Here is a 24,442-nt window from a genome sequence, read left to right on the forward strand (position 1 = left end):
CTTCCGTTTTGGTGTGGCCATGGGTGACTGGCTGCTGCGTCTTCGGGGCTAGGGAGCCATAGCGCCGACAAGGTCAAAACCGGTGGGTAGCCACAACATTGGCGACCATGGGGTCGCAACCAACATGGAGGCTAGGCGCCGGCGGGAGCTGCTATGACGACAGGGAGATGCAGTGCTGGTGGGAGCCGCAGCGACGACAAGAGCTACAGCACCAACGCGAGGTGTGCAAGGGGCAAGGATGCATGATTGAGGATGGGAAGGTGCAACGCCGACAAGGGGCGGGGCGGGACCGGCCATGGGTGAGTCGCACCTCTGAGGACGAGTGGCCGAGGACAAGCGAATGGATGTGGTTGGGAAGAAGAAAAGTGATGGATCAGGATCCTATGGGTTCCCCACTGGAACGGCTACTCGGAGGATTCCTGCCCCCCCAAGGTTCGCTCGAAGACACGGAACAAGGTGGCGTGATCTCCAAGTACTCAAGAACCGACCTAGTCGAACACTTAGGGAAATTAGTCTTTAGTAGAACTAGGACTCTCCAATTATAACCGACTAGGACTAGAACAATCGCCCTGCCCTCTACACTATATAAAGAGAGGCAGGCGGCACCCCTTGTATATCAAGTCAATCATACAATCCAACACAAAGGCATGACGCCAAATTGGACGTAAAGGCTATTACTCGGTCATGAGGGCCTGAACTAGTATAAATCGTTCATCTTCATGTTCATCATCGAGTTTTGCATACGCCGAAGCCCATCAAACTTTGTCCCGGGTAACCCCGTGATAGGTTGTTGGTCGTTAAACACCGACAGCTAGCACACTAGGTATGGGCTTTCGGTGGCTTTGCGATCGAAAGCTCAACGGACCTCGACATCAACATGATTTTCTCGCTGGGTTCCGAGTTTGTTTTTGGCTCCTGGGTTTGCACGGTGGACGACAATGACAAGCTTCAAGGCCACCTCGTAGAGATCCAAGCTGATCAAGCTCTGCCAACTCAATCTAAAGATGCGCTGGACAATCTCATCGAGAAGATTCAACATTTTTCAATCTCCGATTCTACTACGATTCGTTTCGACAAGTTCGAGTCTTAGATTCGATCATTGGTGCCCTACCTCGACTCCCATACAGATTAAGGAATTCAGCTTTCATCTATCAAGAGTCACGATTAGGTATGCTTGCTGTTTACACCAAAATTTAGGAAGAAGAACGAGGGAACTCGAAGCTTCCATGATTGTGTCATCAAGGAATCGATGGCGTAAGGATCGATATTAGCTGATTGAGATGCGGTACTAGGATCAGCTATTTTATAGACAACATCAGTAGACAATGTCAATGGACTACGTACGAATGGTGTCGGAGAGAATATGCCGGACTCTACAAAAAGGAAAAGATGAGGGTCCAAGTTATCTTAAGTTAGGAATGTTCTCTTTTATTCCAAGAATTGTAATGAGTCGTATTTGAGTAGGATTTATGTTTAAGTTCCGGGTATAAATATGAGAGAATTCCTTATTTGACACCAAATAAATGACCCGTTCCTTTCTTGGCCCTCAAAAAAATTATGTTCCCTATTTGACACCGAGTTCATCTTTCATTCCTTATACGACACTCCGTTCGATTTTCCATCCATGAACCGTTAACTGCCATGCAAAAAGACGATTTTGCCCCTATGGGCCCCACCACCCTTCTCCCTCCTCTCCTCCCTTTCTCCCTCTATCCATGTTGCCCCTGTGGGCAGCACGCCCCTTCCTTCCTCTTCCTCCCTCTCTCTCCTCTTCCTCCAGATCTAGCGGTGCCCTCTGGTGCGGCTAGACCCCGTCGGTGCCAGCAACCGTGGGCCCGCGGCTGCTATCCTGCCTCCCCTCCCCCCGTCGTGCGCACATCTCTCTCTCTCTCTCTCTCCTCCCTCCCGACGTGGCCACCCACGCAGGAGGCACATCAACGCAGGCATGGCCCCTCTCGAGCGGTGCACCGGCATCGCAAGGGAAGCCTCGACGCGGCCAGCCTTCAGAGTGGCAACCCTAGCACGGGCGGCCCGAGCGCGTCGAGCCCCTGCGCATGCAGCGCACTGCCGTGGGCGGCCCCCCAAAGTGGCACCCCTAGCACGGTTGCCTATGCCGCCGTAGGTATGGTCACCGGGAGGAGCTGGTACCCGGCTTGCTACGCCTCCGCTGCTGGGCCCCTACTCCTCTCTCACTACGCCATGTGCGCTACTCGCCGCCGTAGCCCCTTTGCCATGCGTGGTCGCCTCTTCCTCTTTCCCGCCTATGGCTCCGATCCGTGGCTGTCCCTGTCGGCGGCGTGTCGCCTCTTCTTCTCTGGCGGTGGCGGCGGCGACGCACCTCGGCGGCTGGATCTGCCGGCAGCTCACCCTCTTCTCCTCCTCGGGTGGCGTGGCTCGTTGGAGGAGGGAGGGGGCTCCAGCCGTAGCGGTGGGGGCCGCGACGCGACAGGAGGGAGAAAGGGAAGAGAGGAGGGAGAAGGGTGGTGGGGCCCATAGGGGCAAAATCATCTTTTCACATGGCAGTTAATGGTTCACGGATGGAAAATCGAACGGAGTGTCGTATAAGGAATGAAAGATGAACTCGGTGTCAAATAGGGAACGGAAATTTTTTAAGGGCCAAGAAAGGAACGGGTCATTTATCTGGTGTCAAATAAGAAATTCTCTCTATAAATATTGGACCCCGGTTATTATAAAGAAAAACTAATCAATCAATACAAATTACTTTTTTTGGCTTTACGCCAACCCTTAGGAGTAGGAGTACTATAGATCTCGACGAGTTCTTCAATAAGCAGGGCTGCATCGACCAATCGACCTTCGGCTTGTCTATGAGTACCGTCATGACTTGTATTATTACTTATAAGGCTGCATCAGCTGATTGATCTCTTATGAGTTGTAATATAAGTTAGTTATTGATCTGTATCATAGTTTATAAGGCTGCATCTGCTGATTCGTCTCTTACGAACCATAATATAGATCAAAGTTATCGATCTTGTGTTAAATAACTTGTTGTTTAATACAATATCACCCATTATCGAATCTGCTAAGATTAGTAAATTTTTCTTTGCTATTTTTGACTGATTCACCAGTTATCGATCATGTTATAATTAATGTTTCATTAATCATAACAAATCATCTTATTGAGATAGAGATAGATCGGTATCATATCGTCATAATTGGTCATCTTCTAGTCTGGTCACACTTTGAATCTCATAATTGACTGCTTAATTCTGCTAGATCGACTGTTTTATCTCTATTCCAATCAAGCATAGTAGGCATTCAAAGACATGTTTCAATCTTGGATAAACTCGCTAGTTAATGAGATCTAATCTAATGACACTACCATAGCTGCATCGATCCAGTCGAACCTCACTGGTAAGACTTTAGATTAGAGATTATCGATTAGTGGTTTTGTTCATGATCGAGATATGTACTCTATTTGTTTGCTATGCATGCATCGGCTATTTTAACCAATTTGCCTATACTTTCACACATATAGCATGTTTTTCATGAACCTATCAATGTATAGATGGTTTTATGGATTCTTTGGCTTTAGTTTGTCATCATTATCATAGCTATAAAGATCGGTTCAAACCTCACTGTTGATGGAAACAAATTAGATTCAGAGCGTTTGTAGATCCATTTGTACTAGACAGTCGATTTGTCAGTATGTTATATCCTTTCTCGTTAAACTCATCGGCTCAATACGTTACACTAGTTATATTCATCCAGCTGATGATGTTTCTTTATATTACTTATATCTAGGTGCATCGTACTTGTTATCATAAATCAATCATGACCCACGAGCATCACAGTCCTTAACAGTCGATCTCTCCTCGTATCGGCTATTTAGTCGATTCCCCTGTTTGGCTATTCTCAATGCAGCATACTTGGAACTGTTTGGGCAAAACCGGCATGTTCCACTCTAAATTACTAATAAAACTTTCTCTGCTTGTCAATTGCAGATCAAATTGACTAGCACGCCTTCGGGATTTTTAGGATCGACTGGTCATATGTTGAAGCCAAGCAGATCTCCGAGCTGACTCTACCTAGATCGTTTCAGCTTGCAGCTTGTCAGGCGCATCACCCCATTTTTGCGTCGACACGCGTTCTGACACGTTCGGTGGGACCCTACAATCGTCATGGCAGCTCACAACAACAGGGACATTCTTATGGTGCCTTATGAAGACTTACCTAATGAGGATAAATATGTCATTAGTAAAGCTATAGAATATTTTTTAGAACAAGTGTTTGTCGTCCTACACCAAGATAAGTGACAATAAAGTTGGTCAGAAATATCCACTACCAAGAGTTCTGATACATGGGCAGTCAGATATAGATAAAGCTAATGATAAATGTTTCTTTGTAGATGTTGTTAATAAATCTATTCATGATGTCATGTTGAATCATAATACAACTTTTTTGAACACATTCCATAATACCATGGAGGAGGTGTTTCATGGATATCCAATTGATCAGATTGAACTGACTTATTACAACATTCCACATTCGTCGACTCAGGGGACTAATCAAGCTAGTACTAGCCATCAAGAAACAGCACTAGCTGGCAATGATGATGCCGAGGTAGTTCAGAGCTTATCTGAGCAAGTTTAGGGTACCACTACTAATCAAATACAGTATAATCTTGGATCATCAGAACAATATGTGCAATAGCCGACGGGGCAAGTTCAGAATCAAATGGTTAATTTTGGCACATCAGGCCAAATACCGCCGTTGGCTCAAAAAATAGCACCATCAGTTCAAAGGATTCATAGAGATACAGATCCCAACATTTACAATTAGAGACTTCAAGTAGCAAATCAGTAAAGGACCCAATAGATAGAGATTCCATAAGGATGTCATTATGGCATAGATTATAATACCCTTCATATGATTTCGAATCCAGGGTATCAAGGTACCCAAAATTTTAATCCGTAGATGGGTCAGCGGTTGCAAAAAAATCTAGATTCAAATGCTGATGAGCTATTGCTCAGAGTAACCAAAATGATGAAGAATCGGTTCGGTTTAAAACCAAAAGGGCAGACCTTTTTGTACAAACGTCCATATCCAGAGTGGTATGATTTGGTTGCTCTTCCTACGAATTACAGGCTTCTGGAATTTGCTAAGTTCACTGGTTAAGATAATACAAGTACAATAGAACATGTCAGTCGGTATCTTACTCAGTTGAGCGAAGCATCCATTGAAGAAGCTCATCGGGTTTGTTTCTTCTCCTTGTCCCTATTAGGACAAGCTTTCACCTGGTTTTCATCGTTACCGGTTAATTCTATTGCCAATTGGACTAACCTGGAGAAGAAATTTCATACATATTTCTATGCTAGGACAGGAGAAAGGAAATCATAGATTTGACGACCATAAGGCAAAGAACTACTGAATTAGGTGCTGAGTTTCTTCAGATGTTCCAAGAAACAAGACATTTGTGTTTTTTATTTAATTTAACTGATGATCAGCTAGCTGCTTTACTTGTTCAAAGAATGTTGCCAACATGGAGGGAAAAACTGCTTGGGTAAGAGTTTGACAATTTGGGTCAGTTGGCTCAATGGATGACGGCACTTAATAGCCAATTCCAGAATATGCGCAGGAATACCCGATTCTAGAAGAATGCCACAATTGCTAAAGCTTATAATCCATATTTAATTGATGATGATGATGAGGATGATGAAGAAGAGGAGATTGCTATGGCTGAATAGAATTGGGGTAAGAAGATAGTGACAGTTCCAAATCCTTGGGGAAAAGGAGTTAAAAAAAATTGTGATTTTGTGTCACAAAATCGGACAAGCTCTTTGATTTCTTGCTTGAGAGAGGACAGATCAAATTATCCACCAATCATGTTATGTTACCTTGTGGCAGAACCACCTAATCTAATGCATCCTAAGAGTACTTATCTTCCATTAGACACTAATTACTCAAGGGAGAACACCAAATTACACAATTCCGTTGGGCACACCCCAAGGGAGAACCCGAAAATCCATATTTTTCCATCAGGATCACAAATGAGAGAATAAAGCTTACATCATTCTTAACCATTTCTTACATCACCTTTAATACAACATCAGAGTATAATATTTATTGTTATAATAGCGAAATGTAATTATATTATCAGAGTTATGAATAATTGAATTGAACAACGGGATATAAATATGTGAACAGAGTTATAGCGGAATTAAACATCTATTTATGACATGATGAAATATTGATATATAAATTACGACAATATATTATAAAACTTCCATTTAATAAAACATTTGGTGAGTGTTATAAATAAAAACTATGATTGCAGCATAAAGAAAATCCTCTCTGAGCCCACCAGGAGGAATCCACACACAAAGGTCAGCTCTAGCCTCCACCAGTCACCTGCAATAGGGGGAAATAAAATATTGAGTACTCAATTATACTCAGCAAGACTTACCCGACAGGAGGAAAGAAAAGACTCCAAAGATATGCAAGTCTATCTGGCTTGTGGGTTTACTGCATTTGCAGGAAGCATTACTAAACGTGCATCCTTATATTCATTTTTTATTAGCAGTCACATTAGTTCATTAACTAACCATTCTATGTAAGCACCTATGCTACTTTCAAGCAGGTGGTAAGCAATCAGATTTCCTTTTCTTCACCCTTCATCTTTCAGTTCTTACTACGATGCTAGACCGTAGACAAGCCGTACCGGATCGCCCGGCGATTCGTGAATCAATGCCCCCAACTGGGTACCCTGAAAACACATGCTCCGCTTGTACCCTAGGCATAAGCAGGACCAACCCACTACCCTCCTTTCATGGGGTCTAGGTCCCCATCCAAACTGGGACTCTAAGCCCCCGCCCCTGAGTCCCAGACTCAGTGCGGTGCAAGGACATCCTACCCAAAAACCACCCTAACAGTCGGTTCGGAAAGAGCCAGGACCCATGACAAGAGAGTAACAAATCTTCCCTATGCCCATAACCAAGTATGTGCTCAGGATAATAAGTCTGTGACTTGCCTAGAGCCCAATGCAACGGCCGGTCCTTAACCGATATAGACAGGGAAAACAGTGTAACCAAGCTATGCCCCGTTGGCCATAGGACACAACCTCTTACACCCACCAATACCCCAACCATATCCCTGCCCGATCACCATTTTTCCTTTTCACCATTTATATTTTTAAGTGATAATAATACAGTAATATATTTCCTATCTCTCGTGAGTGACAGGTAATCACTCGACTTCTACCGGAGTCCTGTAGCATAGCATTCTACATGATCCTGTTATACTAGTAAGACTCATAGGATAAAGATATATATATGCAGGTGAGTTTCATTCAACTCCTTAAAACTTAATGCACAAATATAATTTAAAGTGCAGAAAAGTAGGGGTTATGTATCGGGGCTTGCCAGGGTAAGATATATACTAAAAAGTTAGTATCTGCATCTTCAGATCATCTACCATCAACTGAATACAAAGCCCATTGCATCATCTCCTAGAGAGAATACCATTACACCATCTTCATATTCCCAATCATCCTACAATTGATCCGTTGATCCTGAAAGCATCTAGGCCCCTTGTTGGATTTCAGTGATTAATGATAATACGTGATTACTGTGACTAATGTGTGTTTTGCAGAAACAATTGAGTTAGGTCACGGTAATGGAGATCGATTGGGCAATCATGGTTGTCATGCCCCTACGATGGAAATCATTTTGGTTTTCAAAAGATGGATGACAAGGTTAAGGATGGACTAGTTCTAAGTGTCGATTGGAGTTGGAGAGACACTTAGAGTAGTTTAGGATTTTATTTTTCCTTTGGCCATACTATTAAGGGGGTATGAACGGGTAGCTTGACCTAGGTGAGTCTAGTGAGTTAGGTGTGGTGCACACTTGTTTAAACTAGCACTAGGTAGCTCCACAACAGCACTATGATCCAATGGAGCAAACTTCATTCACATATGTTCAAGAGTTGGAAGTGAATGGAGGGTCAAATACTGACCGGACGCTGGCTCCGGTGTGACCAGACGCTGGCTCAGAGTCCGGTCAGTTCATTTGACCAAGGTGAAAGCATGTGGAAGTGACCAGACGCTGCTAGGTCATGGTACCGGACGCTGAGGGCCAGCGTCCGGTCGACTCCAGTAAGGTTCCAGAGAGGGAAAATCACGACCGGACGTGTCCGGTCAGTGCTGATCGGACGCTGGCCAGCGTTTGGTCACACTGTAAACACTGGAGTTCAGGGTATACTGACTGGAGTGTCCGGTCAACATGACCGGAGCGTCCGGTCACCCCACAGAGGCACATAACGGTTCGTTTTTCAGCCGGTGTTATAAATATCACCTCCACTCGTGTGTGGGGGTACTTTTGCTCATTCCAACAGCTGAGAAACACCTTAGAGAGTGCCAAGAAGAGCAAGGTCCTAGTGAGGTGATTGAGATTTGAGAATCCAAAAGAGAGACCTCATTAGTGAAGATCAAGAGTAGCAAAGTGTGCATTCACCTTCTCATTAGGCTTGTCATGGTCAAGTGAGAGTTCGTGCTTGTTACTCTTGGTGATCGCCATCACCTAGACGGCTTGGTGGTGATTGGGAGTTCAGTGATCACCCGGTGGAGTTTGTGGGTGACCCAACTCAAGTTGTGAGCGGTTGTGGGTGATTCACCGCGATGGAGTGTCGAAGAATAAACCCGTAGAGAGCACTTGATCCTTGCGTGGATTAAGGGGGAGCTACACCCTTGCGCGGGTGCTCCAACGAGGACTAGTGAGGAGTGGCGACTCTCCGATACCTCAGCAAAAGATCGCCGCGTTCCTTCCTCTCTATTTACTTTGAGCATTTACTTTGAGCAATTCAATTCATGTCTTTACATTCTTAGAATTGCCATGCTAGAGTAGGATTGGAACTTAGGTTGCAAGTCTTTTGTGTGGTAGAACAATTAGGAACACTTTCTAGGCATAAGGGGTTAATTGGGCTAGCCATAGGATTTAATTATTGCAAAGAAATTTTGAATTAGCCCAATTCACCCCCCCTCTTGGGCATCTTGATCCTTTCAATTGGTACCGGAGCCTCATGCTCACGTATTTAGGCTTAACCGCCTAGAGCAAGATGTCTCACGGGGATAGACCTCCTCCTATCTTTGAGGGAGATGACTTTCCTTATTGGAAAATCCGCATGGAGGCGTATCTAGAGGCTCTAGATGTTGGTATACTTAGAGCCGCCTCACAAGGCTTCCCAAAACCTTGGGATGCTACTAACCTACAAGGCGATGAGGTTAATTATGAGAAGTGGAATGCAAAGGCTTGAAACACCATCTTTAGAGGCCTTTGCAAAGATGTGTTTAATCGGGTGAGGAACCACAAAGACGCCCATGCACTATGGTCGGACGTTTGTGCGCTCCATGAGGGAACTAAGAGTGAGCATGAGGAACGCTATCATCTTGTCATGGAAAAGCTCAACTCTTTTGAAATGCTTCCTAAAGAATGTGCTAATGAAATGTATTCACGTTTGAATGTTCTTGTAGAGGAAGTCAATGGCCTTGGACTTACTCAAATGCAACCATCTGATGTTGTAAGAAAGATCTTGAGTGTCCTCCCCATTGAAAAATATGGGCATATTGTGACCGTGCTACATCAAGGTGATCTTTCCACCGCCACACCGACACAAATCTTGGGAAAGATCAATGCTCATGAGATGTACATGCACATCACGCCACAAGATGGCTCATCCTCTACCAAGAAGAAAGATAAAGACTTAGCATTCAAAGCTAGCCAAGAGAAGGGCAAGGCAAGACTTGAGTATGAGAGCTCAAGTGATGATGAAGTTGATGATGAAAGTCTTACTCTCATGGTGAAGAAGACCGCCAAGATGCTAAAGAAGCTCAACAAGAGTGGCATCAAGTTTGACGGCAAGAAGAAGAAGTTCTTCACTAGCTCTAGAAGGAAGCCAATCTCCGAAATGGATTGCTACAATTGTGGAGAACTTGGTCATCTAGCTCACCAATGTACAAAGCCCAAGAAAGACAAGTTCAAGAACAAGAACAAGGGCAAGAAAGATGACTCAAGCAATGAAGATGAAGATGAGAAGAAAAAGAACAAGCCATACAAGAAGAGAGATGGCAAGAAGGACTTCCACAAGAAGAAGAAGAGTGGAAAGGCTTACATCGTCGGTGATTGGCTCACGGACATTGATTCATCTAGTGGATCATCCGATGATGAAAGTGACAACGAGAAGGTGGCTACCATTGCTATTAACTCATCATCTTCACCGCCACCACCGCCATCATCCTCTACACACCTATGCCTTATGGCCAAAGGTGAACGAAAGGTATCACATGATGATGATAGTAGTGGTGATGATCATGCTCATAATGATGATAGTGATAGTGATAGCGATGATGAATATGAGTCACCTACTTATGATGATCTTGCTAAATTACTAAAGAAATACACTAAGATCATTATAAAGACTAGAGCTAAAAATGAAAAGCTTGAGATTAAGAATGATTCTCTTTTAGCTAAATATGAGATAGCCGAAAAGGCTAGTGTTGAGCTTAGAGAAGAAAATGATGCTATCTCATCCAAACTCAAGGAGCTCAAATCTTCTAAGAAAGAGCTTAAAGATAAATATGATAAACTTGAGTGGGTGCACAAAGAGCTCATCACTAGCCATAACAAGCTAAAAGATGAATACATTACTCTTAAGGTTAATCATGATACCCTTGTTATTGCTCAAGAATTCTTATCCAATGAGCCACATGATGCTACTAACGATGTTGTTAAGATTGATGTAGCTACATCATGTGATGACTTGATTATTGAGAGCATTGAGCAAAGTTCTAGTAGCAAGGGCAAGCAAGTGGTTGAAGCCAATGACTATGATGAGTTTGTCAAGCTCAAGAATGATAATGCAAAGCTCAAGAAGGATCTTGAAGAACTCAAAACCACTAAGCCTATTGTGCTAGAAACTATTGTTCATGATGATGGTTTGATCCTTGAGAATGAGAAGCTCAAAGATGAGAACAAGAAGCTCAAGGAAGAAAAGAACAATGACGCTCTCAAGGAAGAAAACAAGAAGCTCAAGTTGGAGAAAGAGCATCTTAAGATTGGATTGAGCAAGTTCACTAGAGGCAAATATCTTCAAAGTGAGCTCCTAATGAACACCGTCATGAAGATGGATAGAAGTGGCATTGGGTACATGGCAAACAAAGAGAAGAAGGCTCAAGCTCAACAACAACAATCAAAGCCAAAGCCAAAGCCAAAGCCAAAGAGATGCTTTGAGTGTGGACAAGAAGGCCACTTTGCTCATGAGTGCCAAACTCCACCACCACAACCCTTGCCCAAGCATGCTAGACCTTTTGCCTTCAATGCTCACTATATGATTAGAAAGAATTCTAGTAGAAAGATGAAAGTGATGTTCTTAGGACCTCCAAATAAGAATAGGCCTAAGAAAATTTGGGTTGCAAAGTCACTTGTTGAGAAGGTGAAGGGCCCTCAACAAGTTTGGGTTCCTAAAGCTTAATCTCTTGTGTGTAGGTAAACTACAAGACCGGTGGAAGTGATGTGGACAAGGATAACTCAACCTCAACTATGATTCAATAGTTTGTTACAGCTTGTTGAAACTTGTGGTTTCAAACTACGTGGAAGTGGCCAAGGCCTCCGCCTGATGGACGGTCGGCCTCGGGCGGAGGCTCGGGAAGGAAATGACAAAGGGGGAGAGTGTTGAGTAAGGGAATGGCTCGGAAAGCTAGGGTTTCATTAATTCATCCACCAACCAACCGTCTCAGTTACAAGTGTCCCATATTTATAGGGCTCAACTACTACCTTACAGAATTTATTACAATGCCCCTCAACTGCTACAGTACATTCCTGGAATATTCCGTCGCTAGCCTCTTGTTCGCGGGGCAATCCTGCCATACCGTCTTCGAGTGATGGGCTTCCACCAGCATCCGGCCCACTGTAGCTCGATCTTCGGCCCAAAGGCCTGAGTTCCCCAGCGCCAGCCTTCGTCTCCAGGGGTGCGCCGCTGCCTCGGCGGGTCTCCGCCGGACGGTCGGAGGCGTTACCCGCGGGTCTTTGCCCGGCCGCGTGGGCCATGGTTCTTGCCGTTGTCCTCCGCCTTCAGGGGTGCGCAGTTGCCTTGGAGGACCTCCGCCGGTCCGGGCGGAGGCGTCATCTGCTGGTCTCCACCTGTCTGTGTGGGGCCACGGTTCTTGCCGCTGTCCTCCGCCTTCAGGGGCGCGCAGTCGCCTTGGAGGACCTCCGCCGGTCTGGGCGGAAGCGTCATCCGCAGGTCTCCGCCCGGCCGGGCAGGGGTCATGCTGGCGCGTTTGCGCAGACTGCGAGCGCCTGCGCTTGAGTACCTGCGCACACTTAGGCAAGATCGTCTGTTTGATTAGTTTGGAGATAAGGCAGCCTCCGCATGTGATACCAGAGACGCCCGCCTGAGCGGAGTCCATGATGAGAAGGAGATTCGGCACCCTTCGAGCATAGCCAGGAAAACTCCTTTGGTCAGTGCCGAGTCTCCGCCGTAAGACGGTCGAAGACGCCTTGGCGACACCTCGCTGTCGGGGGCCTTCGCCACCTGCCAAAGCCATGTTATAACAGTTCCCCCCTTTTGAGGCCATGGTTCGCCGGAGCGTGCCGTGAGCTCAAAACGCCTTGGCCGAAAGCGCCCACGGGGGCGGAGGCCGCCTTTGGTGTCTTCGACCGAGGCCCTGCTACTTCCCCCCTGGCCCGCTCTAGCGCAGCCGTTGGTCTCGTTGAGAGTAGCTATTGGGCGGCATATCTAGCCGTTGCCCTAAGTTGCGGCCGTTTCTGCCACGTCAGTGTCCGTTGCGTTCCTCGCGATTTTTTCGGAGGTGACCGTTGCGCAGCGGGCGGATTTTTCGGAGGCAACCGTTGCGTAGCGGGAGTCATACCGCCTGCCCGCTGCCTATATAAGGGTGCTCTTGGTGGTGGGGCCCCCCCACACGCCGTTCATTCGCTTTCATCGCACTCGAGAAATCGCTCCTTGCCCTCTTCGCTTTCGCGTCTTGCTGCCCTCGCGCGTCCCGTCTTTCTATTCGCGCTTCGCTTTTAGGTTGCTGTCGTGGTGGCTTTTCTTTCCACCTCCGCCCAAACTTGTCGGCCCGCCTTCTTCGGACCCTACCGCCATCTTCTCGGCGTTAGGGCCGTCGGCTGGGGTGCGCACTTTGAGGAGTGCATGCTTGCTTATGCCTTCGTGCTAGAGCTGGAAAAGGTGGTGGAAGAGGATTTGGGTAGTGTCTCTGCTTCTATCGGAGACTTAATCGCCGCGGGCCCCGGAGAGATGGCGATAAAGTCTTGGGACTTTGGCCCGTCCTCTATTACTGAGGATGCAATTGCGGAGATGTTGAAGGAGTCATGTTTCCCTTCTTCTAGGGTAAAAATCCCTCCGCCGGGTCAGACTATTCCGGAGCCAGAGGAAGGATATGCGGTGGTCTTTCGGGACTTCTTCACCTGCGGTCTTCGCTTTCCTTACATCCCCTTCCTTCGCTGGCTGTTGGAGACCTTCAATGTCTAGCTCCATCATCTGACGCCCACTGCTTTCCTGATGCTTAGCAAATTCTGCTGGGAGTGCGTCTCTTATGGTGCCGAGCCGGACGTGGACACCTTTTGTACTTACTATGAGCTGTAGAAGCAGCCAAAGAAGAAGAAGGAGGTGTGGGATGGCAAGGAGGTGGAGGTGACCTACCAGTATGGTAGTTGCACCTTCATGTCTAAGAGGAACCAAGGCGTGGACCGCTTGGAGATCTCTTTTTGCTAGAAGGGCAAGTGGGACCGCGGCTGGCTAGAGCAGTGGTTCTACGTGAAGACTTACGGGGTCCGCAACATGACTGAGGATGGCGAGGAGGTCTCCGAGTACCCATTGACTTCTCGGATGGATGATATGGCGCCGCACACGTGCGTGGACCCGCCGGAGGCGGTGTCTCCGACTCGGGAGGCCTGTGATCGGGCCTTTGCGGCGGCGTGCCGCTACTCTGGCGACCGCGATCTGGTGGAGGAAATCATGGCCTCCAACTACTAGCCCTTGGGCAAAAACAACCCAGTTTTTTAGCTGGAATAGGTCAAGGTTCCCATTTTCGGGCCGGAGGCCGGGATTCCATTCCCTCGCTTCGGTCAATCTTTGGGGGAGGGAGTAACGGAGGACGGTTTCATCTCTGAAGTCGAGGAGGCCATGATAGGGTTGGTCGGCAAGATTTCCGAGCGTGAGTACACGTCTCGGATGGCCGTGGCAGGCACCATGCCGTGGCTTAATCAAGTTTTTGAGGAGGTCGGGATTATCTACCAGGAGCGCGAGGTTCCCGCTGAGGTCCTGGCCTTGATTGAGAAGAAAAAGAAGAAGGCCTACACGAAGAATGTTACGGCGGAGGCTGAGTCTAAAAAGAGGAAAGGCGTCGTCGGCTCTCGGGCGCCTGTGAAAAAGAGGAAGAAAAGCGGAGCTCCGTTGATCGCGCCGGCCTTTTCTTCTACTAGCAGCGCGGGCGCTGCCTCCGCCGGCAATGAAGACGTCGAGAGCTCCTCCGCTCCATCAGCGGATGCTCGAGTTGCGAGCGAAGGGGATCGCGGCGCTCTCGCAGCTCTGGTGTGCCCAGTGGGCGGAGCCATGAGCGGTGTCGGGTGGCCGAAAACCGGCGTTGCCCCGGCGCGCTCCTCGCATGGTGCTACGAGCGTCGGTGAATAGCCGGAAGGTAGCACCATCGAGCCTATGCCCGACGTTCTTGGTGGGCTGTGCTCGAGCTCTAAAGAGGACACAGAGGCCATCTCGCGGCATGATCCTTCATCCCCTACCGCTGTCGCGCCTTCGCCCGTGCCTGTGGCCGACGTCGAGCGGCTGGATGCCGCTCCTGCCGAGGAGGCCCTGGCAGCTCGGGCTTCCTTGAGTCCTCCGTCCTCCGGGCCGCTCGCTGATGAAGTCCGGCTCCTTGGGCCTTCGCCGTACGATATGACGGAGACTTCTGCTCAGAGGGCGCAGGAAGCTGCCCTACCAGGGCTTTATATGTGTAGGTCTATCTGGCGCACACCTTTGTGTTTATTGTCTTCGCCCGTCTGATTCCTTTGCATGTTGGGCTAAGTACCACTACTGTGCGTCTGCTGCTTTGCAGATGATGTCATGGCCGGGCTTCTCACCCCGGAGGAGCGAGCAGCCGCTAGGGGCGCTAGGTTCGGTCCGGGGCAACCGGGGCCGACGGAGCCAGGTCCGAGTAAGTAGAAAATGTTTTTACTTTGGTCATCATCTGGCTTGTTTTTGATCTATTCTCTGACCTGAGCTGTTGTTGTTGTTGTGTATTTTTTGTGTAGGTTCCTCTGACACTTCTATCTCAGGTTGGGGGGAGTGTTATCTTGCCGTTCTTGGAGACGTCGGAGGTGGTCTTTGGTTGTTGGTGCGTTTATCGTGAGATCTGCTTCTCACCTTATTGTTTTGTGTTTGTTTCTTCTTGTTTGGACAGATCGCTTTAAACGACGTCTGAGGGATATGGATTTCTTCCAGCTTCTCCGCGTTCACCTCGAACACCAGTGCCTGGTTCGTCTCCGGCGATTTTGCCCCTTTCCTTCTTTTACTATTTTTCGTGTATGTTTGCTTGTAGACTTGTTCTTAATTTCACCGCTGTTTGCTTTGGTTTTTTTCTCTGGCCACAGGGGTATCACACGGGTGTTGTTATGGAGGAACGCTGTACCCATGAGGTCTGCGACCGTGACGTCGCGATCGAGGCACTCAAGGCGGAAGTCGAGCGCCTGGAAGGTGAAAAAGGTGGTTTGACGGACTCTGTCGCGGCTCTCCGCCTGTCTCTTATGGAGAAAGAGCGAGAAAAGGATAGCTTAAGGGCCGATGCCACGAAGGCCCAGGAGGCGGAGGCATTGTCCGCCGAGCAGGCCCATAGGGCAAGTGAGCTGACCGAGGGTCTCCGCCGAGAGCTTGCCTCCGAGAAGGAATCCGCAGCGGCGGTGAGGGAGCAGCTTTCTCTAACGACGAGGCATCTAGACTCGATCAAGGGGGTCCTCACTGCGATCGTTGGTCATTACCAGGCCACCGTCGCTGAGGTCGGAGGAGAAACCTCCGCTCTTCCGGAGGAAGACAGCGTGTACGCCCTCGCCTCCTGGCTAAAACGTCATCTTGCGAAGCTCCCCGGTCTGATCAATGGTTGCACGGACTACGGGGCACTGGCGGGAGTGACGAACTATGCCAAACTTTTGGCACGCGGTGGGTGTATGCACACCGAAGGTATTCTGGAGGGGGCGCTGCCTGGTCCGGAGGAACTCGGTGAGACTTCTCTTGGTTTGCGAAAAACCTTGAGAAATTTCATCGGGCACTTTTGGGCTCCATTTGGGAGATCAGCAGCCCGGAAACTGGCGGAGGACAAGAGGGTGAAGGTATTTATAGTTTGTGTAGTCGGCCTTCTTTTTTTTGTGTTTCTTGACATTCTGGCCTGTGTTGCAGGATGCGCAGAAAGGTCTTGCGGGCAGGCCTCCATCGATTCCGCGCTCGGCGACTGCGGTTGTGGCCTTCGCCGCCGGTGGTGTTCCGGGGGGATCTACGATCGGCGGAGGCGGTGGTCGGGGGCCGTGCCCGCCCACCGTTGATACGAGCTCCGCTCCAAAGACTTCTGCTGCGGCCGATGTGCCGGAGGTCTAGGCCCTTTGTAGCATTTAGTTGTGCTAGCTTGTATCTTGCAGTCCAACTGGGCTTTTTATGAATAAAGTATATTTTTTCCTGAATGTTTTTGTGGAAAATTTTAACCTTGCGCAGGTTCCGAACCGGGAGCCTGCGCAAGATGTTGCTCCTTTGACTCTCTACAACGACGGTCTTTACGTGAGCAGAGAGCTCTGGGAGTATTGGCGTTCGGCCTTTCCCCGCAGCGTTGCGCACGACGTTTTTGAGTCAGTTAGGTTTGACATAGACGACGAGCGTGCTGAGTTTACTCATGCGCTTGCTTGGCGTGGACCTCCGCCACAATAGTTAGTATTTTATTTCAAGTTGGTGTCCTATAAGAATGTTTCTTGACACTTTATGGAATACAAGACAGGTTGACTTTCTTGATTGTTTGTGCGGTGGCTTGATCCCGTCGTGGTGGTTTACATATCTCGTCTAGTCCCGAGCTCGCGCACCGTTGTCCTTCACCTTGGCGATCGAGCGCGATACAGAGGTGGTGGCTAGGACCTTCGCCCCATTTTTTCTCCTTCTCTGTGCTTGCTTGATGGCCAGGGTAGAATTCTCCGCCGTTTTTCAATCGGCGGAGGCGTACTTGAAGTCCGCCTGGCGAGGCTTGCCGGATCGGTGTTTGATCCGACTAGAGGTTTGGCGCAGCTTGTGCAGACGGCGGAGACTTTTGATGTTTCTTTAGCTGGGTGTTTTAGCTGTCTGGAGGCATGGGTCTCCGACGCCGTACTCCCATGGGATATGGTTGATCTTTGGAGATGGCAGGTTAGGTCTCCGGAGTCAGGGGGATGTTACGAGTTTTCGTGCGATATCCCCCTGCTTTCGTAGGCCTTCGTCGGTCATCACCGTGCCGTAGGCCCTCTCTCTTTTCCCACTGTCTCTGACTATCTACCGTTGCTTCCGCCCTTACGAGTTTTCGTACAATATCTACAGTCGACTTGGATATTTAAGGAGACCCCTGCCTCCATGGCTATCGCTATGGCTTTTGCCTGTGCTGCGCCTTGCTCCCCCCTTGCGCCCTTGCGCCTTATGCCAACTGAGTTTCTTTGGGGTATGGGGGGAATCCATTTTTATAGTGTGGTGGTTGCCTTCGTGGGTTAACATTTTTGTACGTTGTTAGTTGGAACATATCTTGGCTTTGATGGCCTGTATCTTGCCTTATTTATTTGTTCCCCTTGAGATCTTTTCGAAGTAAAGAGGTCTGGCGCCGCATTGGTGGCAGTGTTTTGTCGGGCATTTATTGGTTTTCCTGTTTTGGATGGCGGAGACATTTTTCCTGGGTTGGATGGCTATTTTGCCAAAAGAGAATTTTGCCTGGATGCCTGACTTTGGTCAGGTCTTTGTCAAGGGTCGGAGGCCTCTTTGACCAAAAGAAATTTTGCCCTGATGCCTGTCTTTGGGCAGGTCTTTGTCAAGGGTCGGAGGCCTTTTTGGCCAATGGAAAATTTTGCCCTAATGCCTGACTTTGGTCAGGTCTTTGTCAAGGGTCGGAGGCCTTGTTGGCCAAAGGAAAATTTTGCCCTGATGCCTGACTTTGGTCAGGTCTTTGTCAAGAGCGAAGGCCTATTTGGCTGTAGAGGTCGTTTCAAATTGCCCTTGCCTATGGCTAGCGCTTTGAAAGGACCTGTTGTTTTTGTTTACCGAATATTGCGGTGCCATAGCTGGCCGCTTTTGGTTTTGTGTTCTTTGAGGCGTCATTTTGGGGAATTACCTCTTTATACTTTTAGAGGATTTTTACACTGAGCCTGCCTCGTTAAAAACCTCACCTCCTCTTGGAGTTCCCCTGTGAGGAAAAGAGTGCAGGCTCTTTTACATTTTGTTTTGATTTAAGTAAAAAAAACTAAGGTAAATGCATGTAGGGGCCTCCGCTTATATTTTGCGGAGGTTGCCCTTTGGTACATTGCCTAGATGTAGTATCTGCGAAGGCTGTCAATATTCCATGTGTGGGTTGTTGTGACACCTTCGCTGTCGGTCAAGTGGAAGGAACCAGGTCGGCCTGTTGCCGTTGCTGTGTATGGGCCTTCCCATTTTGGTTGCAACTTGCCGACGAGCTGCGCGTTGGGTTTTCTCCTGAGTACGAGGTCTCTGTGGTTTATGTCTTTCCTTACTACCTTAGAGTCTCTCCACTTCTTGGTTTGGGACTGATATTTTGCGATGTTGTCGACTGCTTCCAGTCTGGTGGCTTCTATTATTTCTTTTGCATATTCTTCATCCTGCAACATCAGCTGGCTTGTTGTGCGGAGGCTCTCATGCTTTATTTCTTCTGGCATCATGGCCTCTTCTCCATAAAGCAGTTTGAATGGTGTGAATCCTATTGTTCATGAGATGGATGTATTGTGTGACCAAATAACTCTTGGTAATTCATCTATCCATTTTCCTTTGCGTAGGCCCAACAGTGTTTTTGATATTGCTGAAAAGACTATTCTGTTTGCTCTTTCCACTGCTCCATTGGACTCTGGGTGGTATACCGAGGCAAAGGCTAATTTTGTCCCTATGCTTTTGCAGAATTCTTTGAAGTTCTCTGAATTGAATTGTTTCTCATTGTCTACTGTCAAGATCCTAGGTACACCGAATCTGCAAACAATGTTCTGCCAGAAGAATTTTCTGATGGTTTCTGAGGTTATCTTCGCCAGCGGCTTTGCCTCTATCCATCTTGTGAAGTATTCCACTGCTACTACTGCGAATCTGTTTCCTCCTTGGGATGGGGGTAAAGGGCCAACCAGGTCCATCCCCCATCTTTGCAGTGGCCATGTTGGAGGTATAAGCTGGGTCTCCGACGATGGCTTCGATTGTCCTAGAGAGAATGTTTGGCATGCTTTGCATGTTCTGACTGTCTGCTCTGCGTCTTGTATGTGTGTTGGCCAATAGAAGCCTTGCCTTATTGCCTTTGCTGATAAAGCTCTGGAGCCAATGTGCGACCCACAAATTCCTGAGTGTATTTCTTGAAGCAACTCTATGCCTTCGCTCTGCGATATGCATTTGAGGAGTGGCTGGACTACTCCCTTCTTGTACAGTACGCCGTTTATGATTATGTAGTTTCTTGCCCTGGCCTGCATTCTTGCTGCTTTTGCTTCATCTTCTTCGGTGGCTTTGCCTTCTAGGAATTCTGTTATCACCTTTCTCCAATCTTCATTGTGCAGTTGAAGTATTGGTTTTAGTGCCTTGGATGTCTCCGCGGTTGCCAGAAACTTCAATGTCTGGTAAAAAGTGTTGGGAGGCAGTGGTAGGTTGTTTGCCGTAGCCTTTGCCAATTCATCTGCCTCTGCATTTTCTGATCTTGGAATGTGCTTCAGGGTGAAACCCTCGAATCTCCGCTCCAAATTTCTGACTACGGATAGGTATTTGATGAGTTCTGGCTCTCTTGCTGTGTATTCTTTCTCTACTTGGCCGGTGACCACTTTAGAATTTATTTTGACTGTCAATGTTTTTGCCCCTAAGGCCTTTGCTTTGCTCAGCGCTAAGATCAGGGCTTCATATTCTGCTGTATTGTTTATTGATTTGAACTCTAGCCTTGCTGCGTATTTCAGTTTGACGCCAGAGGGTGCCGTTAGGATAGCGGAGGCTCCTGCTCCGGCTTGGCCCTAGGCTCCATCCGTGAATGCTATCTAGCCTTGAGTTGGTGGTTGTACCTTAGGCTCTGTCGGAGGTGTCCAATCTGTTACAAAATCAGCTAATGCTTGTGATTTGATTGCTGTTCTGGGGACGTATGAGATTCCAAACTGTGATAGCTCTGTAGCCCATTTGCCTATTCTGCCAGAGGCTTCTTTGTTTCTGAGCAAGTCTTGTAGTGGCAGCGATGTTGGAACTGAGATTTCATGGGCTTGAAAGTAATGCTTTAGTTTTCTTGATGCCATCAGCACCGCGTAGGCAACTTTCTCTACCTCTATATAGTTTAGTTTGGCTCCGGACAATGCTTCTGAGATGAAATAAACTGGTTTTTGAGTTTTGCCTGCTTCTTTTTCTAGCTCGTGGATTAAAACTGCGCTGACTGCATGGTCGGAGGCCACCACATACAACAATAGGTGGCTGTCTGCTTCTGGGACGGAGACCATCAATGAGTTTGCCAGATACTCTTTCAAGTTGTGAAATGCCTCCGACTGCTTGGACCCCCATTCGAAGTTGTCTCCGCCCCTTAGGGCTTGGAAGAAGGGTAGGCTGCGTTCTGCTAATTTTGAGATGAATCTGTTGAGCGCAGCTATTCTTCCCGTTAGCTTTTGTACTTCCTTCTTGTTTTTGGGCTCTCCCATTGCCATTATTGCTCTGGTTTTGTCCGGGTTCGCTTTGATGCCTTCGCTGCTTATGATATAACCGAGCATCTTCCCTTTTGTGACTCCGAATATACATTTCTCTGGGTTGAGGTGGAGGTCAGCTGTCCTTAGGTTGGCGAAGGTCTCCTGTAAGTCGGAGACGTGGTCGTCCTTGTTCTTGCTCATGACCACTATGTCGTCGACATAGGCTATGATGTTTCTATCTAGCTGTGATCCCAAAACCTCCTTTGTCATTCTGGCAAAGGTTGCTCCGGCATTCTTGAGTCCCTCCGGCATTCTGGTGTAGCAGTATGTCCCAAATGGGGTGGTGAAACTTGTTTTGTCTTCATCTTCTTTTTTCATCCAGATTTGGTGATACCCAGAGAAATAGTTGAGGAGAGAGAACCTCTGGCATCTAGCTGCTTTGTCGACAGAGGCGTCTATTCTTGGCAATGGGAAAGGGTCTTTCTTGCAAGCTTTATTCAGATCTGTGAAATCTATGCACATTCTCATTTTGCCATTTTTCTTTGGTACCAAGACTACGTTTGCAAGCCATTCAGAATACTTGACTTCTCTGATCACTTTTGCATCTAGCAGTCTTTGCACCTCCGCCTTTGCTGCCAGGATTCTGTCCTCCGACATTTTTCTCTGTTTCTGCTTTCTTGGTCTCATGTTTTCGTTGATGTCCAGTTCGTGCTGTATGATGTCCCTGTTGACTCCCTGGAGGTCAGAGGCTGACCAGGCAAAGATGTCCTTGTTTTTGACTAGGGTTGCCATGAGCTCTTCTTCTTCTACCTTGCACAATTTTGAGCTGATTGTCACTTTTCTGTCTGGTAACTCTTTTTCTAAAGGGATCAGCTTTGTCTCTTCCTGTCCTGCCATATCTGTTTCTCCTTTGGGCATGTCTAGAGGCTGTAGTTCTTTGTTCACCGACTCGACTGCATTGATGTTTCTTTGGGCTCTGTAGATAGCTTTCTCTATGTTTCTTGCTTCTTTCTGGCTACCTCGGACTGTGATAATACCATGGAGTGCTGGTATTTTCATGCACAGGTAGGCCATATGCAGGGCTGCATTGAATTTGGTTGTGAATCCTCTTCCCAAGATGGCATTGTATGGATAATACAAATCAACGATGTCGAACGTTATGTACTTGGTTCTGGCATTCACTTGGGTTCCGAACGACACTGGGAGTGAGATTTTTCCTAATGCTTGTATCTGCTTGCCTCCGAATCCTATTAAGGGGGATTCGGAGGGCTGTAGTTGATTTCTGCTGAGCTTCATTTGGTCGAAGGTATTTGTGAAGATTATATCTGCTGAACTGCCAGTGTCGATCAGTATTCTGCTTATCTCCCATGCTGCTATGTTTGTCCTGATCACCATTGCGTCTGTGTGAGGGTAGCTCTCTAGCTGGAGATCTTCTGTGAAGGTGATTGGGACTCTGGACCAATCTGTGTGTTTCGCTGGGCCTTGGACTGCTACATTGTTTACCAGGCAGAGGTGATCCTTTTTCTGCTTTTTTGTTTGAAACTCCATTGATGATCCTCCGGCGATTGGCAATATCATGCCAATTGTTGGCAGTGCTCCATGAGGGTTGACTTGGTTTTCTGGGTTCGGCTCGTTTTTTGGTGTTTGGGGTTGGTTGTGCGGTGGTGGCGAAGGCAATTGTTGCATGTGGTGCTGTGGCTGCGAAGGCTCGAACCTTATTCGGTTTTGCTCTGGTGTGTTTGTTTCAAGGTAGGTTATATGGGGAGATTTTGGGTTTATGTAGGTCAAGCTTGCGTCCAACCTATAGTTGCCTGCCGGAGGCTGCTGCGAAGGTGATGACCGCCATGCTGGTAGGAAGTTTGGGTAATAGGCAGAGGCCAGTGTGGAGGGATGTATTTGGGTTGCGTTTAGCGCTGGGTACATTGGGCAGTACTGCTGGTGGCTAGTTGTGTATGTGGTGTTGACCTCTCTTGCACTCTGCTGTGTCGGAGGTTGAGCAGTTTGCTTGTTCTTTATCCTTTCTTGTGTTTCTTTTGTCTTCAGACAATCTTTGGTGCTGTGCCCTGCGTTTTCGCCGTGAAAAATGTAATATGGCCTGCGTTGTTTCTGGCTTTGGTTTCTGTTCCAGTTTTTGCCTTGGTAACCTTGCCGATCTTGGTTCCTTGTCTGGGTCTCCGGCCGTGTTGGCGCTGTCTATTGCCATTGCTCAGTGTGGGGTTGACCCTCGATACTGAGCACTTGCCCCTGGCCTGGCTTCTGATTTGATACATTCTGGTTCGTATAGGTTTTCTGGGGATTTTTGCTGCTGTTTTGTTGTCTGTTTTGACCTTGCTCCTCCAGCCTCTTGCGCAGGTCATTGTTTGATCTGTAGTACTTCTCAAATTGGTCATACAATTGCTGTATGGAGGTTGGTTTCTCTCTTGCTAAGTGTGCTGCGAACGGCCCAATTCGGAGGCCTTTGATTGCTGCTTCGATGGCGATCTCGTCTGGGACATCTGGTGCCTTCGCCTTTAGTTGCATGAATTTCTGGAAGTAGTCATGGAGTGTCTCTCCCTGCATTTGCTTACACTGAAACAGATCTGTGGAAGTCAGCGACTGTGCTGTTAGGCCTTTGAAGTTTGCCAATATCTTGTCCCGGAGGTTCTCCCAAGAGTAGACTGTACTTGGTTTGAGCATAGAATACCAAGCCAGTGTGTCACCTTCGGCTGCAATGACAAATGACTTTGCTAAGACGGCGTCGTCTCTGCCGGCGGAGGCTACTGCTGCTTCGTAACTCATGATGAACTAATGGGGGTCAGTCTTTCCGTTGAACTTGGGTAGTGTGATTGGCTTGTACGCTGTTGGCCATGGCGATTGTTGTATGCCTTCAGATAGTGGTGACTTGAGATCGATAGGCCTCCGCATCACCTGAGATGGTATTGTCGGCTGGCTGATCACTGGCGTAGAACCTTGAAGCATGGTTGCAGTTGGTGTTGCTACGGAGGCTGGGATTGCGGAGGTTGTTGCTGGTACTGCATGCTGCATACTTAGCATCTTAGCATATAGGACTGCCAACTGCTGCCTTATTTCTGCTGCTTGTGCTGATGCTTGAATAGCTTGCTGATTAGCTGCAAATGCTGCTGCCATTATGTCCCTCTCTTGTTGCGCTCTTTGCAACTGTGCTTGCAGCTGTTGCAGTTCTTGCTCGGGTGCCGTGGCTGAATTTGGTTGGGCCTCCGGATCTTGAATCTCTCGGTCTTGGGGTTCCGGTGGTTGACCCTGGGCATCTGCTCTGGTGTCATCCTCCGCTGGCGAGGTTGCGTAGGCGCTACGAGTGTTGCGCCTAGGCCTTCCTCGCTGACCCATGGTCACTGCTGCTCTGATGGTGGTCTTTCATTTCCCTGCCATCGTTGGTTTGCCTTGGCCTAACCACGGTGGGCGCCAATGTTGAAACTTGCAGTTTCAAACTACGTGGAAGTGGCCAAGGCCTCCGCCTGACGGACGGTTGGCCTCGGGCAGAGGCTTGGGAAGGAAATGACAAAGGGGGAGAGTGTCGAGTAAGGGAATGGCTCGGAAAGCTAGGGTTTCATTAA

The 24,442-nt window shown here is 47.9% G+C and overlaps 1 protein-coding gene across 1 annotated transcript; it reads right to left on the bottom strand.

Annotated features, from left to right (window-relative positions):
• Positions 1-23,063: 23,063 nt before the first annotated feature.
• On the bottom strand, positions 23,064-23,648 carry LOC136488957 (uncharacterized). The gene has a single exon (XM_066485722.1). It carries the CDS (start codon positions 23,646-23,648, stop codon positions 23,064-23,066), a length of 585 nt encoding a protein of 194 aa, XP_066341819.1.
• Positions 23,649-24,442: the final 794 nt, after the last annotated feature.

This window comes from Miscanthus floridulus, chromosome 10 (genome assembly GCF_019320115.1).
Source record: "Miscanthus floridulus cultivar M001 chromosome 10, ASM1932011v1, whole genome shotgun sequence".
In the NCBI taxonomy this organism is placed as follows: domain Eukaryota; kingdom Viridiplantae; phylum Streptophyta; class Magnoliopsida; order Poales; family Poaceae; genus Miscanthus; species Miscanthus floridulus.

What these genes read in the sequence shown, in the direction of transcription:
- LOC136488957 (XM_066485722.1), bottom strand. Translation starts at nt 23,648, where the DNA reads ATGAGTTACGAAGCAGCAGTAGCCTCCGCCGGCAGAGACGACGCCGTC.